The 13,297-nt window shown below is 40.5% G+C and overlaps 1 protein-coding gene across 1 annotated transcript; it reads right to left on the reverse strand.

The window, feature by feature from the left end:
* Nucleotides 1–3,867: 3,867 nt before the first annotated feature.
* lbx1a (ladybird homeobox 1a) lies at nt 3,868–6,276 on the reverse strand. Its single transcript, XM_055029853.1, has 2 exons — nt 5,745–6,276; nt 3,868–4,543 (listed from the first exon to the last, which is right to left on the reverse strand). Exons 1-2 carry the CDS (start codon nt 6,037–6,039, stop codon nt 3,978–3,980), a joined length of 861 nt encoding a protein of 286 aa, XP_054885828.1. The 5' UTR covers nt 6,040–6,276; the 3' UTR covers nt 3,868–3,977.
* Between the last annotated feature and the right edge of the window lie 7,021 nt (nt 6,277–13,297).

Consider the following 13,297-nt stretch of genomic DNA (forward strand, 5'->3'; position numbering starts at 1 on the left):
TAGATCCATTTCTTTATCAAAATTATCAACTGGAATTTGATTAATGTGCAAATTGAGAAGGGGAGGGAGGGAGCTGAGTCATGGATACTCCTACTTGTGAATACCAATTAATTACCAGTGAAAAGTAAATTAACACACACATCAATTTTTACCAGGGACATGCTCAGCTCAATAACCCATAAAATTGAAGCTTGTGGTGTTAAGGGGGCTTTAAAGGAATTTAATAACTAAAATTTCAAATCAACCCTATTTAGTGATCAATCAAGCTGTGCCCTGTAGCACAGACAGCTCATTTCTTCAGCTCTGCTGTAGCAAATACAACCATGAAGCCAAGATGGCTGCTTAACACATTACAGTTTCTTACAGTTTAGCATATCCTTACACAGGACAGGATTTGTGCAACGCAATCTAGTAACAGCTTTGTTCTGCATGTAAAGATGATTAGCTATCATCTGCCTGCTGATAAATTAACTCAATCAAGGCATGAAAATGGCAGTAGTATAAATAACTATTATTAGGCCTGAGTAGTGAAGTGCTGCTAAGGTCTGTTGTATAAGAAGGATTGCTTATTATTTTTCTGACAGCTTTTTGGAGGCCTCAACATATCCAAAAACTCACCAAACATCACCCAAAATTGGCCACCAGCAAAAATTTTTGGATTCAAGTGGAATCTCAAAATTCAATAGAATTTTAAATCGCCGTAATAGTTCACAAAGCACTTCATAATAGAAACCCAGACTGCATTTCTGGTCTTCTTCAACCCTACACACCACTCAGATCTTTAAGATCATCAGAATCAAACCTACTAACTATTCCGACAGTCAGAACTAAACATGGTGAAGCAGCCTTTATTTTTTATGCTCCAACACTCTGGAATAGTGTAAGACTTAAAACAAGTTTAAAAATCTTCTTATTTGAAGTTACCTATTCTTACATTTTTAAATCTATTCATTCACTATATTTCAATTGTTTAAAGTTTACTGTGTCTATTCTTAATCTGCTTGATTTTTTTTTATTACTATCTTCTTGTTGTATATTGTTTTGAACTTTCTTGTACAAGCACTTTGAATTGTCTTTGGTTGAAAAGTGCTACATAAATAAAGTTGCCTTATCTTGCCTAGAGGGGCCCTCTAGTGGTGTCCCTTGTTGGAGAAGAGTCTGTCTGTCGGACCCCAAGCGCTTCACACTGCTTTTAATCATTTACCCATTCATGCATATTCAACGCAAGCTTCCATCAGCTTGACTTTAAAAAAAAAAAAAAGATTATTATACATTCTTAGAGTAGAAAGGAATCATTTTAAAAGACACAAAATATGGACACAAGTGAAATTTTCATAAGAAACCGGATCGGTAACAGAAAACCAGCGTAGTCTGAGTTTAGTCCAGCAGGCCTGATTATAGCAGGTCCTCACACTTTGTAGCGTTGGTTGTTTGGAAAGGTCCCACATGGCAGCAGCCGGGTCCAGCAGGAGGAAATGAAGGGAGGTGGGTGGGGGCGGGGGTCGCTGTTAGGTCTGATTGTTCAAGCGGGGTGGGGGTGTGTGCATTAAACTTCAATTTTCCAGTTGAGTGAAATCATATTTCTTCTCTGAGTGTGAAGCTGCGTTTGGTCGTTTGCTGTGCAGCCTTCTGCTGTGGCAGACTGACGAAGACAATTCACCGTCCGCCAGACGAGGAAGGAATGAATCATGTCATCTCCATTGAATATAGTGAAGGAACATGATTGTGGGAAGATCCACAGTAAAAACACAATACATTATTGTATATGTAACAGCATTTTGAGACATATTTGTCAATATCACAGTGTAAGCAGCAAACGTTAATGCAGAGAGAATAGGTGTGGTGACTCTCTTACAGTAATGAAACAACATCATATTATGGAATACAGAGGTCCAAAGTGTCCAAAAATAATAAGTACAAGATTGAATCAGTGATTCACTTTGTCAAGGGTAAAAGAAAAATGTGTGTATGTGTGTATAAAGTCTATGTATTGATTTTCAGAAAGCAGTTTTTAATTTTAATACTACTTTCTTATGACTTTTGCACAGCCACACGTAAGACTGTAAATGAGAAATTTGGTCAACAGTTCAGACACCAGTTTCTATCTACCTGCCTGCAGGGTTCTGCATGGATGCAAAAAAAGAAAAAAAAGAAAAAAGAATATTTGTGTGATTCATAAATCTAGTTTTTCAGTCTCTATTACTCTGAGTTAGAAGTCAGGGCTCTGTTCACATTAATTGGTGTGATGTTGACTTGCTCTGGTTGTAGCCAATCGGATGCTAGGATCCACTTGATAGATTTCATTTAAAGTTAAGAGTATTTCATTTTAAACAGTACAATAATTTGACCAATTATTGTACACAATGCATGAAATATTAATTGCTTTTTAAAAATGTTTTATTTGATTTAAACTCACTACACTGGGTCTTTTGGCACACCGTTCACCAGTTCATTGTGGCCGTGGCTGCAGTCTACCGTTCCTTTGGAAAATGGCGCAAATGGTTGAAAGTCTTGTACTGGCTGATACCGGGAAGCTTTAACCCAGACAAAAAGCAGCGACCCGCTGAGGCACATTAATATTCATGGCCCCGGGGAGCGTGTCCACAAACAGGCTCTAATTGTTCAATAGACGGGTTCAGTTAATCCATCAAAGTGGCTCACAGCTGAAGACAACAACACTGGAACCACATGGTCTCCGATCCAAGTCACTGCAGGCCGACCGTGTTCACGTGTGCGTCATCTTACCGAGACATGCATTGCGTAGCTGCAGATTGCGCATATTAATGACTCGTTTAAAACTAGGCTGACCAATGAGTGACACTTCGAATAAAAGAGATCTGGCTTGGTTTAGAATGTGATGAGAAAAATGATAGTCGTAGATGTTTCAAGCCTCTTTGGATCCTTAAGTCACTGAGGTGACTCAAAGAATGACTTGTTGTGACTTATTGCTCAAATGATCCAAAACAAGTAGTGCACAACAAATCTGCATATTTGTGTCAGCAAAAAAACAAAACAAACAAACAACAAAAAAGTAAACACCAACTTGTGAATATTTATCACTCAGAAACAAAACTACTGCTATGTTGTTCATGTTATGGAATATTTACAGTAATTTTACTTAATTCTTTCGGTTTAATGATGATGACGACTTACTTTTTTTGTGTGTTGAATTAACTTAAAAGTTAATTTTTTTACATTTAAATGGATTTTTTTGCTTTGACTTTACTTGAAACAATTACGTCCGACGTCATGACGCAGGCCTAAGTCCTCGACACGGACAATGCAGGTTCGAATCCCAGCCTGATGACCGTCTCGTCTTCCTGTCTTCTCTAACCCAGTTTTGTCTTTTGAATCTTACTTTCTTATGCAGGCTTTTGTTCACAGAATGTTTTTCGTTTTGTTTTGTTTTGCAAAATGGGCAATTCAATAGGCTGCATAATACCATTCCGTCTTCTTAAATGTATTAATTTATTAGTTTGGTGCATGGATGGACTTTTCAAATTCATCCTGATGTTGTGAAACACAAAACTCTGAATGGTTCTGAGTTTTGTAATTTTGTGACCCGTAGAACTGAATCGTGTGGAGGAATCTGTTCAGTGCAGAGGTTTCATGTCTGAGTGATTAAAACAAATGTTCTCGTTTTGCTTTTCTGACACGGGGATGTGGATTTGTTTTACGCCATTCGGGCCAATTTGTGTGGCTCACAAAACATAAATAAATAAATAAATGAAAAAACAGAAAATGAATAAATACAATTTGTATCTTTTAAGGATTTGAATCTGAAGAGGTGTAATGGTTGTTTTGTACTAAAAAAATAAAATCTACAGTTGCATTGCTCTAATAAGATCTTTATTTCAAACTTCTCAGTTCCAGGCCACTTTGGCACCAAAAAAATACCTTCATATTCACTCAACCATGTTCACTAGTGCGACTGAATTAAAGTAGGAAAACAGTCACTCCACGCTACGTGGGATGCTTCAGTCACCCACATCGATCTCCTCTTCCTCTTCCTCCCCCTCCTCCTCCTCCTCTTCTTCATCATCCTCCGAACCGTACCTGCTGATCGGTGCGTCTCTGTCCCGCGGCTGCTTGGGGGAAGGGAGAGTTGGAGCCGCATGCGGCCTGCTGAGATCTCCCTCAGTCCTGCCGAGCCTCCGCTCCGGTCCTCCGGCCCGGTTCGGCGCAGAGCGCGCCACCAGGCCCAGACTCCCCGCCGCGCGCGTCTCCAGCTCCGCCAGCTTGGAGAGCTTCTGGAGGGCCGCGGCTCCGGCGGCTCCGGCGGCTCTGGCGGACTGCACGTCGGCCTTCATCTCCTCCAGGTCCCGCTTGAGCTTGGCCCGCCTGTTCTGGAACCAGGTGATGACCTGCGCGTTGGTCAGGCTCAGGCGCCGGGCCAGCTGGTCCCGGTCCGCCGGACTCAGATACTTCTGGTACAGGAAGCGCTGCTCCAGCTCGTAGATCTGGTGGTTGGTGAAGGCCGTCCGGGACTTTCGGCGCTTCTTAGGCGCGTTCCTCTGTCCGAAAAGGCCCTGACCGACCCGGCCTGAGAGGACGAGAAAGACCGGGTCCAGATCAGTCCAGAGGCAACGGAACCGGGACAATGACTCGGTCTGTAGGGGGTCACGCTGATAAAAGCCTTGACAGTATTAATTTGACTGATAATAAGTATCTAATTTGATTTAAATGGAACAGACTTGTTGATGCAATTCAAAATCTATACACAAAAAATACAAATAAAAGCATTAATAGTCATAATAATAATAAGTATTTTTGTTTTACTGTAAACTTGTAGAGTTAAAATTTGTATGCTGAAATGTTCGGTTAGTTTTAAACTGAATCATCTTAAATTCTCAGATAACTTTACATAAAGTCACTAAAGAACCTACTGATATTTTTAAATAAATAACAACTAATGAAGGCTTCAGCAGCTTTTGTTTCTTTGATTTTCTTTTCTGTTTTTCATGGACTGATTGTGTTGAACTTCCACAGCAGAACCTCACTGAAGGTCTGTATCTCAAGCAGTATTTCTTACGCTTTTTAAAAATTGTATTTTAGTAATAGAACAACCGTTTTTAACTTGAAGCTCATCTGCAAAGCAAACGTTGAGGTTGTTAGGTTGAACTTCATCATAAGCCTTTTGTTTCCCACGTCCTCCGGCAGTCGACAGCAATGCGTGTTACCGGCATCAATGCTGCTGCCGTTTCTATGAGCATGAAGGATAAAAATGCCACATGGTAATGAAAAGTTGTTAATATAAAATGACGAGTCACAGGTCTCCATGTTTTTGTAAATATCACTGTAAAAATATAATTAAAAAACATGAGTATTCCTGGGTAATAATTTAACAATCAGAATGTCTAATTCTCTTATGTATAGAAGTGGATGTTCTTATGCTGGATTGCTATATGCTTCTGTTGTTTGTGGGTTTTAATTATTATACAAGTACATATTGCTATAAATGTCCATATTCTATAAGAAAGCTTGGCATTAAAACCTTTTAGACTCTGCAAGACAGAAATCTGAACATATAGAGATGGGCAGTCAAAAAGTGGATGTCTATCAACTACATACATATTTATATAAAAAATGTTGACTGAAAGGCAAACTGTTGACATGTTTGAACATAATAAAACACATAAGACTATTTTCCACCTCAGAAGTTGAATTATTCTGACCAAATACTTGTAGAAATTCTTGTCCCAGAGAAAACAGTTGGCAGAAACAAATAGCAGAGCAGGGATTACCCTCTGCAGCCTGCAGAACGCTGACCTCCATGCCCCGGAAGGTTTTGCTGGCCAGCTCCTCCAGCGCGCACAGCGGGGAGCTCAGGCCCGGCGGCGGCCGGTCGGACGGGCCGCTCTCCCGCCGAGACGACGGGAGCGGCCGGCTCCTCTTCGCACACGGCTTGCTGAGGATGTCCTCGATGCCGAAGGGCGTCAGCGGCTTGCTGGCGGTGGCCGGCGGTGGGAGCTGGCCCGCTGGACTGGGTCTCCTCTTCCCCAGCACCTCAGAGCATTTCGACTCGACCTTAGAGGTCATGGCAGTTCGAGCTCTTCCACCTGAACGGAGGTAACTTCAGAGCCGTGGGGTTTGGGAAGAGATAGCCCACTGCCCAGAGAGTCGATTCTGCAGCAGCATGATGGTCAAGGAGCCACGCTTCTCAGTGGACACGACTGGAACCCGACTGGTGGGCGGTGATGTGCTGACAGAAGCCAGTCTGACCCAACTTATGGTGTGTGGATCAGTCCCTCCCCATCCTGTGTGTGTGTGTGTGTGTGTGTGTGTGTGTGTGCACTCAGAAGGAGAGAGAGAGAGGTGGAAGGTGGTGTTTCACAGAGTGACGGTGTGATCGCAGGAGACCAATTAGGAAGAATGACTTCAGCTCATTGGTCATCAGTCAACCTGCCTGATGACGTAGACGTTCTCCTCTCCATCGAGCATGAGAGAGAATTACGCTCCATGTTTACTCAGTTCCTGGCCACCAAAACGCTGCAGGGAAATCAGATTATGCATTGAGAGATAGAGAAAAACAGACAGAGAGAGAGAAAATGTGTTACCGGAGATTAAAATCATGGCTGTCGTTGCTCTGGCTTGTTTGGAGATGTTTGGAAATGTGAACAGGATCAGCACAACAAAGCTGCGTTTCAACAAACCACAAGATTTTCTAGAACATTTTTTTTTTTTTTTTGGCCAAATGAGACCAAAGAAGCATTTATCAGAAACAGATGTTGTAAAGTCCTAAGAACTTCCCACGTGTGGAAGTTGAGTATCGTGTTAGAGAGCAAGCGTCAACATGATCCCACTGAGCAGGCGGCGGTCGTCCCGGGCCCCAGAGCATGACGAAAGTGATTCATTTGTTCCCAGTGATTAATGACGAAAGGCCGACATGTTCGATAAAGCCGTGTTGGTGGCGCAGCGCTGCCCTCACCCCTGCTGCCCAGCTGCGTACTGTGACTAATAGTCACTTTGATGAGAAAATGTGATACTTCTTCCTCAGGGACTGAAAGGTGAGGACCTGATTATTATAGACTCTAACATTGTGCATATTAAACTCTTGTTCCACTAAAGGTTTTGGTGTTAGACGGGATGCCTCACTTGTTTGTTTTTGTTGTTTATTTTCTTGTCTTTTCTTGGTTAAAATGACTCAGATGATTTTTTCCCCCCCTCAGTCAGTTGTGGTTAATTTGATTCTGCGTCCTAAACTGCATCCTTATTTTGCCATTCAAAAGATTAAAATTTTAAGGACTAATTTTAGCATTTGAGAGATAATCTGAAAAGGATGCATAATCTTCTTACAGTAATTGTTGATCTTTATTGAGAGGGACAGAGTGAAATGTGCTGCTGAAAACAACTATTTTAATGAAAACCTTTCTCATGAAATCACGTTGTCTGCAAACAGCAGATGATGTGGTGCTAATCAGGCTATAGTTATCCTGAGTTGTGCTTAATTAAATGTTACAAAATAACAAAAAACTGAAATTGAGAAACCCTTTTCATTAATGAATAAATAGGAAATTAATAGGAATTAATAGGAAAATAAAGCTGGAACAATATCATGCGTTTACCAAACTAGCTAAACACGCCGAAATCATAGATATACTCAGTTTTTGGGCTTATGAATCTATCTATCAACCTTTCAAACAGATGTGAAACTGATTTGGTATCTTCAGTTGAGCAGGCATCACCAAGTCAATTTTATACATAATCACAATACAAAACTTTGACCTTTTTCAATTCCGAGAAGTAAAATTGACCAAAGTATGAGAAAACTAAAACCACTACAGCTAATAAAAACTAAACTAAAACAAACCCAAAAAAATAGACACTGTAAAAAATAATTGAAACTACCATAAAAAAGTCACAAATAAAACTAACGTATAATACAAACTATTGTAACTATAATCCTAAGTCCACCAAGGTGAATCTCCTCAACACCATCAGAACTCAGACGGACATGGATCCACTGGTAACAAAATGACAAAAGGAACAAACTCAAGAGAGAAAACTATAAAAATGTTGAGGTTTCTAAAACAAAAACCTTTAAAAACAAGAAACATGAAGAAAGGTTAAAGTCTAACCAAAGAAGGTAAATATTGAATTTTGCAGCTTCATACGTTCATAATCATTTTGAGAAAAACATTTTCAGACATGCAGCTGGATGAGCAACTTTTCTTTTGCCTGTTAATCATTCACAGTTAAAAGAGATGAAAACAAGTAGGCTGTCTTGTATTTTGTATGAAGCTATAATACTAAACACACTACACACAACAATTGTTGAGCGTTTGTGGTGTGTGTGTGTGTGTGTGTGTGTGTGGGTGTGTGTGTGTGTGTGTGTGTGTGTGTGTGTGTGTGTGTGTGTGTGTGTGTGTGTGTGTGTGTGTGTGTGTGTGTGTGTGTGTGTGTGTGTGTGTGTGTGGCACATCACAAGTGACTACTTACAACAGTGTGTGTGCTTCAGGGTGTTAATTTCCTGTGATGGGATGAGTCCGTGGCGTCCCACCGTGATTCATATTAAAAGTCAATTGGCCTTAAAATTTGGCAGGACCCCCAAAGCCTGTAGGAGTGAGATATGTCTGTCAGCTAATGGAAGAGCGGCACAGGCATACCGGCTGAAATTGAATCTGACCACAGAGGCAAATGGACCAGAGACAGAGCATCACAACAACTGACCATTAGGATGATGACGACTTCTTTGCTGACTGTCCCTCGGTTTTGATTGGGCCTCTCCTGGTATGTCGCCCCGTGCTGCTGCTGTAGCCCATGTGAGTCTGCATCTGTTTTTAATTTGATACAAAAAGAGAAAAAAAGAAAAAAAACTTTCAACTCTTCATACAGTACGAGTGAGGATGTGATGGCGTGACGTACGAAGGCTTTGTGTCACTTAAGCAACAGCCATCACAGATTCTTCACACTTGATTTCTCACCTGTGTGCTTGTGTGGTGAGGTATGTCAGCGCTGGCTGGGAAGTAGAGATGAAGGTAAGAGGTCCATCAGCCTCCTGCTGCTGTTTTGATTTCACTGACACTATAATTACCACACACACTTTCACTGTCAGGCACCAAACTTTGCCACTTAGGAGCAAAGCGACAATTACTGTCTTTTGAACTTGCAACAGCAAACTTTTTTTTTTTCTTTTTCAAAGAGTTTATTAATTACGTTAATGAATCCGGTTCTGGATGAGACAAAATTGGAAGGACCTTCATAATCTGTGCATAAATTATCATAAGCAGAAGATTCAGAAATTTTAATCCACAGCAAAGATAACATCATTTGTATGTAAGAAACACAGATGATGAAAAGAAGAAGTGCTCAGCGTTTGCAGAAGTCAACATGGACGCTAACGGTGGAGCACAGCTCACAATTTTGAAGTTGTTGTCCGACCAGAGCAACATATCAACTACTTAATCCTCATTATAGTCAACCATCTTTGTTGCTTTTCTTCAGGATGCAGAATGGTGGCGATTGTTGCGTGTCGGTGACGTTCAGGTCAGATGAATGAGACCTGGACGCGTTTGAATCGGATACGTATCGGACACCCAAGTGGCCTGGTGTCACATTTGAAAAGAACCCGACCTGTGTTGCCTGGAAGGCACAGACATAGATTCACCCCTAAAAGCAACACAGCCACCCCTAACCGCTCACCGCCCTTTGACATCTTCGAGGAGGGAAGACAGGAAGCTAGGATCGGCCCTGATCCTCTAAAACAATCTGTGTTATGATTACCATGCCTGAATTCACTCTGTAGATAACAGGTTAATAATGATATGTTCTGATGATAATATTCTAAGCCTTTACTAACATGCCTGTTATTAGAACATGCTTATTAGCTCTTAGTCATTATCTAAAAACTGCAGGAATACTGTGAAACCCTTGTGAAGCTTTGTGATTACTTCACGCACACACACACCCACACACACACACTCACACACACACCCACGCACACACCACACAGACACTCTCCCAGCGTAATGGAAATGGTTCACGGTGATGACAGCTCGCAGATTGTGTGTCTGTGTGAACATTATGGCTATTGGCTACATAATGGGAACAAATGAGAGTCATCCATTTCCTGCCTGGCTTCTCATTGGTAATGACAGCATGGATGACACTGGCTAATCCATCTTCAAGCTCCTCCCTTAAACTATTGTGCTGCTTCCCTCTGGGAGAAGCTGCAGCTAGTGGAACCAGGAGATTATGGAGGCAGAGTTTAGGGAAGGGGAGTCAAACTCATTTTCATTTTGGACCCTATCAAAAATGTCAATGTTCTTAAAGGGCCGGTTGTGCCAGAATGTATTGGTAAAACTCACTAAACTGATAGAATATCAATAAATAGATGCTTGTTTCAGCATTCAATACATTTTTTTTCTGAAAAATGAAACAGTCACAGGATTTTATTATTTATTGATTGCAAAATCTGTGATTTTGCAATCAAAATTACAGATTTTGTGGTGCTGCTTTAGAAATATTTTGTAAGGAATTTTTGCAATGTTCGCGCTATTGTATGATGTTAAATGCAATTTTTCTTTTTTCTTTTCTTTTATCAATTGGCGTATCAATCATGGACTATAACTTGACATGACTGAGGCAGCAGTGACTTAAATCCAATGTTTCTGACCAATTTTCAGAAAAAAAAATGACATTCAAGTCAGAAAAAATGTGAGGATCTGTTGATTTTGTTTGAATTTTGTGGGGTTGTGAAAAACAGGAGGGATTTAGTGACATCATTTGGAGTCTGGAGGGCCACAGAAAGAGCTGTGGTGGGCCAGATTTGGCCCCCAGGCCTTGAGTTTGACACATGTGGTTTAGAAACAAAGTGTCTAAAACATTATTTAAATCGCAATTGACAATATATGATTTTAGTAAAATATACTAAAAATTATTATCACAGTTATTTTATATACTAGTGAAATAACTAAGATGACTTTTTAAATGCAAATCTAAATGATTATCTTTGTACTTCTAAAGCCTTCTGTGAGTTTGACCACTAGGGGGCCTCCAAGATCTAACGTCAGCACACCCTTCTGCAGGACAACTTCACGAGAAAGTGCTTTTAAAACTAATGTCACAGCTTCAAAACGACTATTTAAAGAGGATGACCTCTCTGAATGACCTCTCTAAACGAGGGCACGTCTCACTGCAGTGGTTATCCCTTTTTTTTAAAATTCTGCTGGCCATTATATTTTGGGAATGCATTTTTCTTCTGGAAGAACCATTCTTTCATTTCTAGCAGAAAATTTTTCTAACTTTACGTTGGTGTTCATACTTGTTGCCTGTTGAAGCAACCAGCGCCACTGGTCACCCCACTAGTGATAAGCACAGACTACAAGTATTGATTGTTTGCTTGTTATACTTCTCTTTTGTGATAATTACACAAAATGTCTTTTTTTTTTCCTTTTTTGCATTGTTCCCTACCTGACTGAAAATCTTTGTCATTGTTTTAACTGCGGAAGCCCCTTCATTTTATTTCTTCTTCTGTGGTATTGTCCTTCAACCATTTGCATCCCTTAGCCCCTCCCTTTTTGTCACGCTGTCTTGCGGGACAGGTGTGTGCTTTTTATTTTCTATCTAAATGCATCCAGTTCATGAATAGATTTAAGTTCATTTCTGTTATGTGCTCTTGTTTTGTGACGGAGGTGGAGTGGCAGCCTATGTCACACTTGTTTTTCTACGTTGTTTCCGGTCACACTTGTCTTTGAACAGCCACACCCACAGGATGTCCTGGCTTAATGACCATAGTTGTTAACATAGTTGGTGAAATGCACAAAAAAATCCTGGTGTATAATAAGTGAGGATATCGTTAGCACAGAAAAATAGGCTTTAATGAACAAACCCAGTCTTTCATGCGTAATCAGTGGAGGTAAGTCATAGGATTAGGAAGTGCTTAATGCTGGGCGGCTGGTTGCAACCCGTAGGAAACACTCACTGCGCTGCCAACTGCAGCCAAAATTATGAGCACATGACCAGAGAGGGGTGACGGCAAAGCTGATTCAAATGGATCTCACCGTGTGCCGCCAGAAACCATGACGTTCAGAAATAGCAAGAAGATATTTAATCAGATCAAACTTGAATTTGAGAGCCATATGATCTTTGGGACTTCCCAATAGTGCTAAATATTCAATGTCCAAACAAAGTCTACAGCTATGAAAACTATCAGATGGCGTTTAATAGGATCATATAAAATTATATCCATACACTAATCTTCTGTATAAACCCTTCTATAATAATATTAATATTAATAATGATGATAAGAAGAAGAATGAATGAAAATAAATGTTGTCAATTTCAGAAAAAAATCTGCCAAATCACACTGACTTGACTGAAATAACAAGTTTAGTGCAGAAATAGCATGTTATTTGGAGTTCGCCCTGCAGTCGGTGATTTGCCGGTTCAATTCTCCCATCTTGCTGGTAGTGATGGTCAGAAAATGGCAGCCTGGTCTCTCAGACTGCCGTAGCTACAATCCAGTAGCTTGTCGTCTTACACTATTGGATAACAATCAGAATAACTCTTTAAAACTAACAGTGTCATAATTTAGTAACACTACAAGTGTTGCTTATCTTCAGAGAGTAAAAGTATTTTAACAATTGTGTTACTCAAGTCTTATTCTATAAGCCACTATGGAGTAAAATTGACTCTGAAAACTTCAGCTTTGTTCAGGGTGGGACTGCATGTTCACTAGTTCTGTTGACCCAACACTGTTTATTTTACAGTGAACTCGGTGAGGTCCGCTTTTGGTTCAGTACTAATCTCTTCTAATCTCTTCCCTGTTGCTCCGTTCTTGTTTCTTTGTTTCTGTCTTCATCCTTCAGACGTCTCTCTCTTCAGACTCTCCTCCTCTCGCCTCTTCTGCTTGTCTGGTTTTTCTCTCCCTCTCGGCTCTCGGCTGTCCTTCATTTCACTTTTATTTTCCCGCTCCCCTGCTTTGTCTCCTCGTCTTACTCCAGCTCCGGCTTCGCAGATTGATTTATTCACTTTTCAGTTCTTACTTTCTTCCTTGCTTTTTTTTTTTTCACTTATTCGTACACTCTGTTCATTTTGTTTCCCCTAACCTCTAAAATTTTGTTATGGCTAATTGCTCTCAGCAGGCTTTTCTCTCTGTCTGTCACGCTGCTTCCTATCATGTGATGACACTGTGGTAGCTTGTTATTAGTGGCCTGTGGACTGCTGCTCTGCACACTTGCACATTTACAACATCCAAGATTTGTTCATTTGGAGCCAGTGGTATTACAGTTATGACAGACTTCGCTGTTTAGACAGGATCTGCATTATTTTTTAATTAATTTATTTCCTTTCTTTT

This window comes from Poeciliopsis prolifica, unplaced genomic scaffold (genome assembly GCF_027474105.1).
Source record: "Poeciliopsis prolifica strain line A6 unplaced genomic scaffold, Auburn_PproV2 SCAFFOLD005, whole genome shotgun sequence".
Lineage (NCBI taxonomy): Eukaryota > Metazoa > Chordata > Actinopteri > Cyprinodontiformes > Poeciliidae > Poeciliopsis > Poeciliopsis prolifica.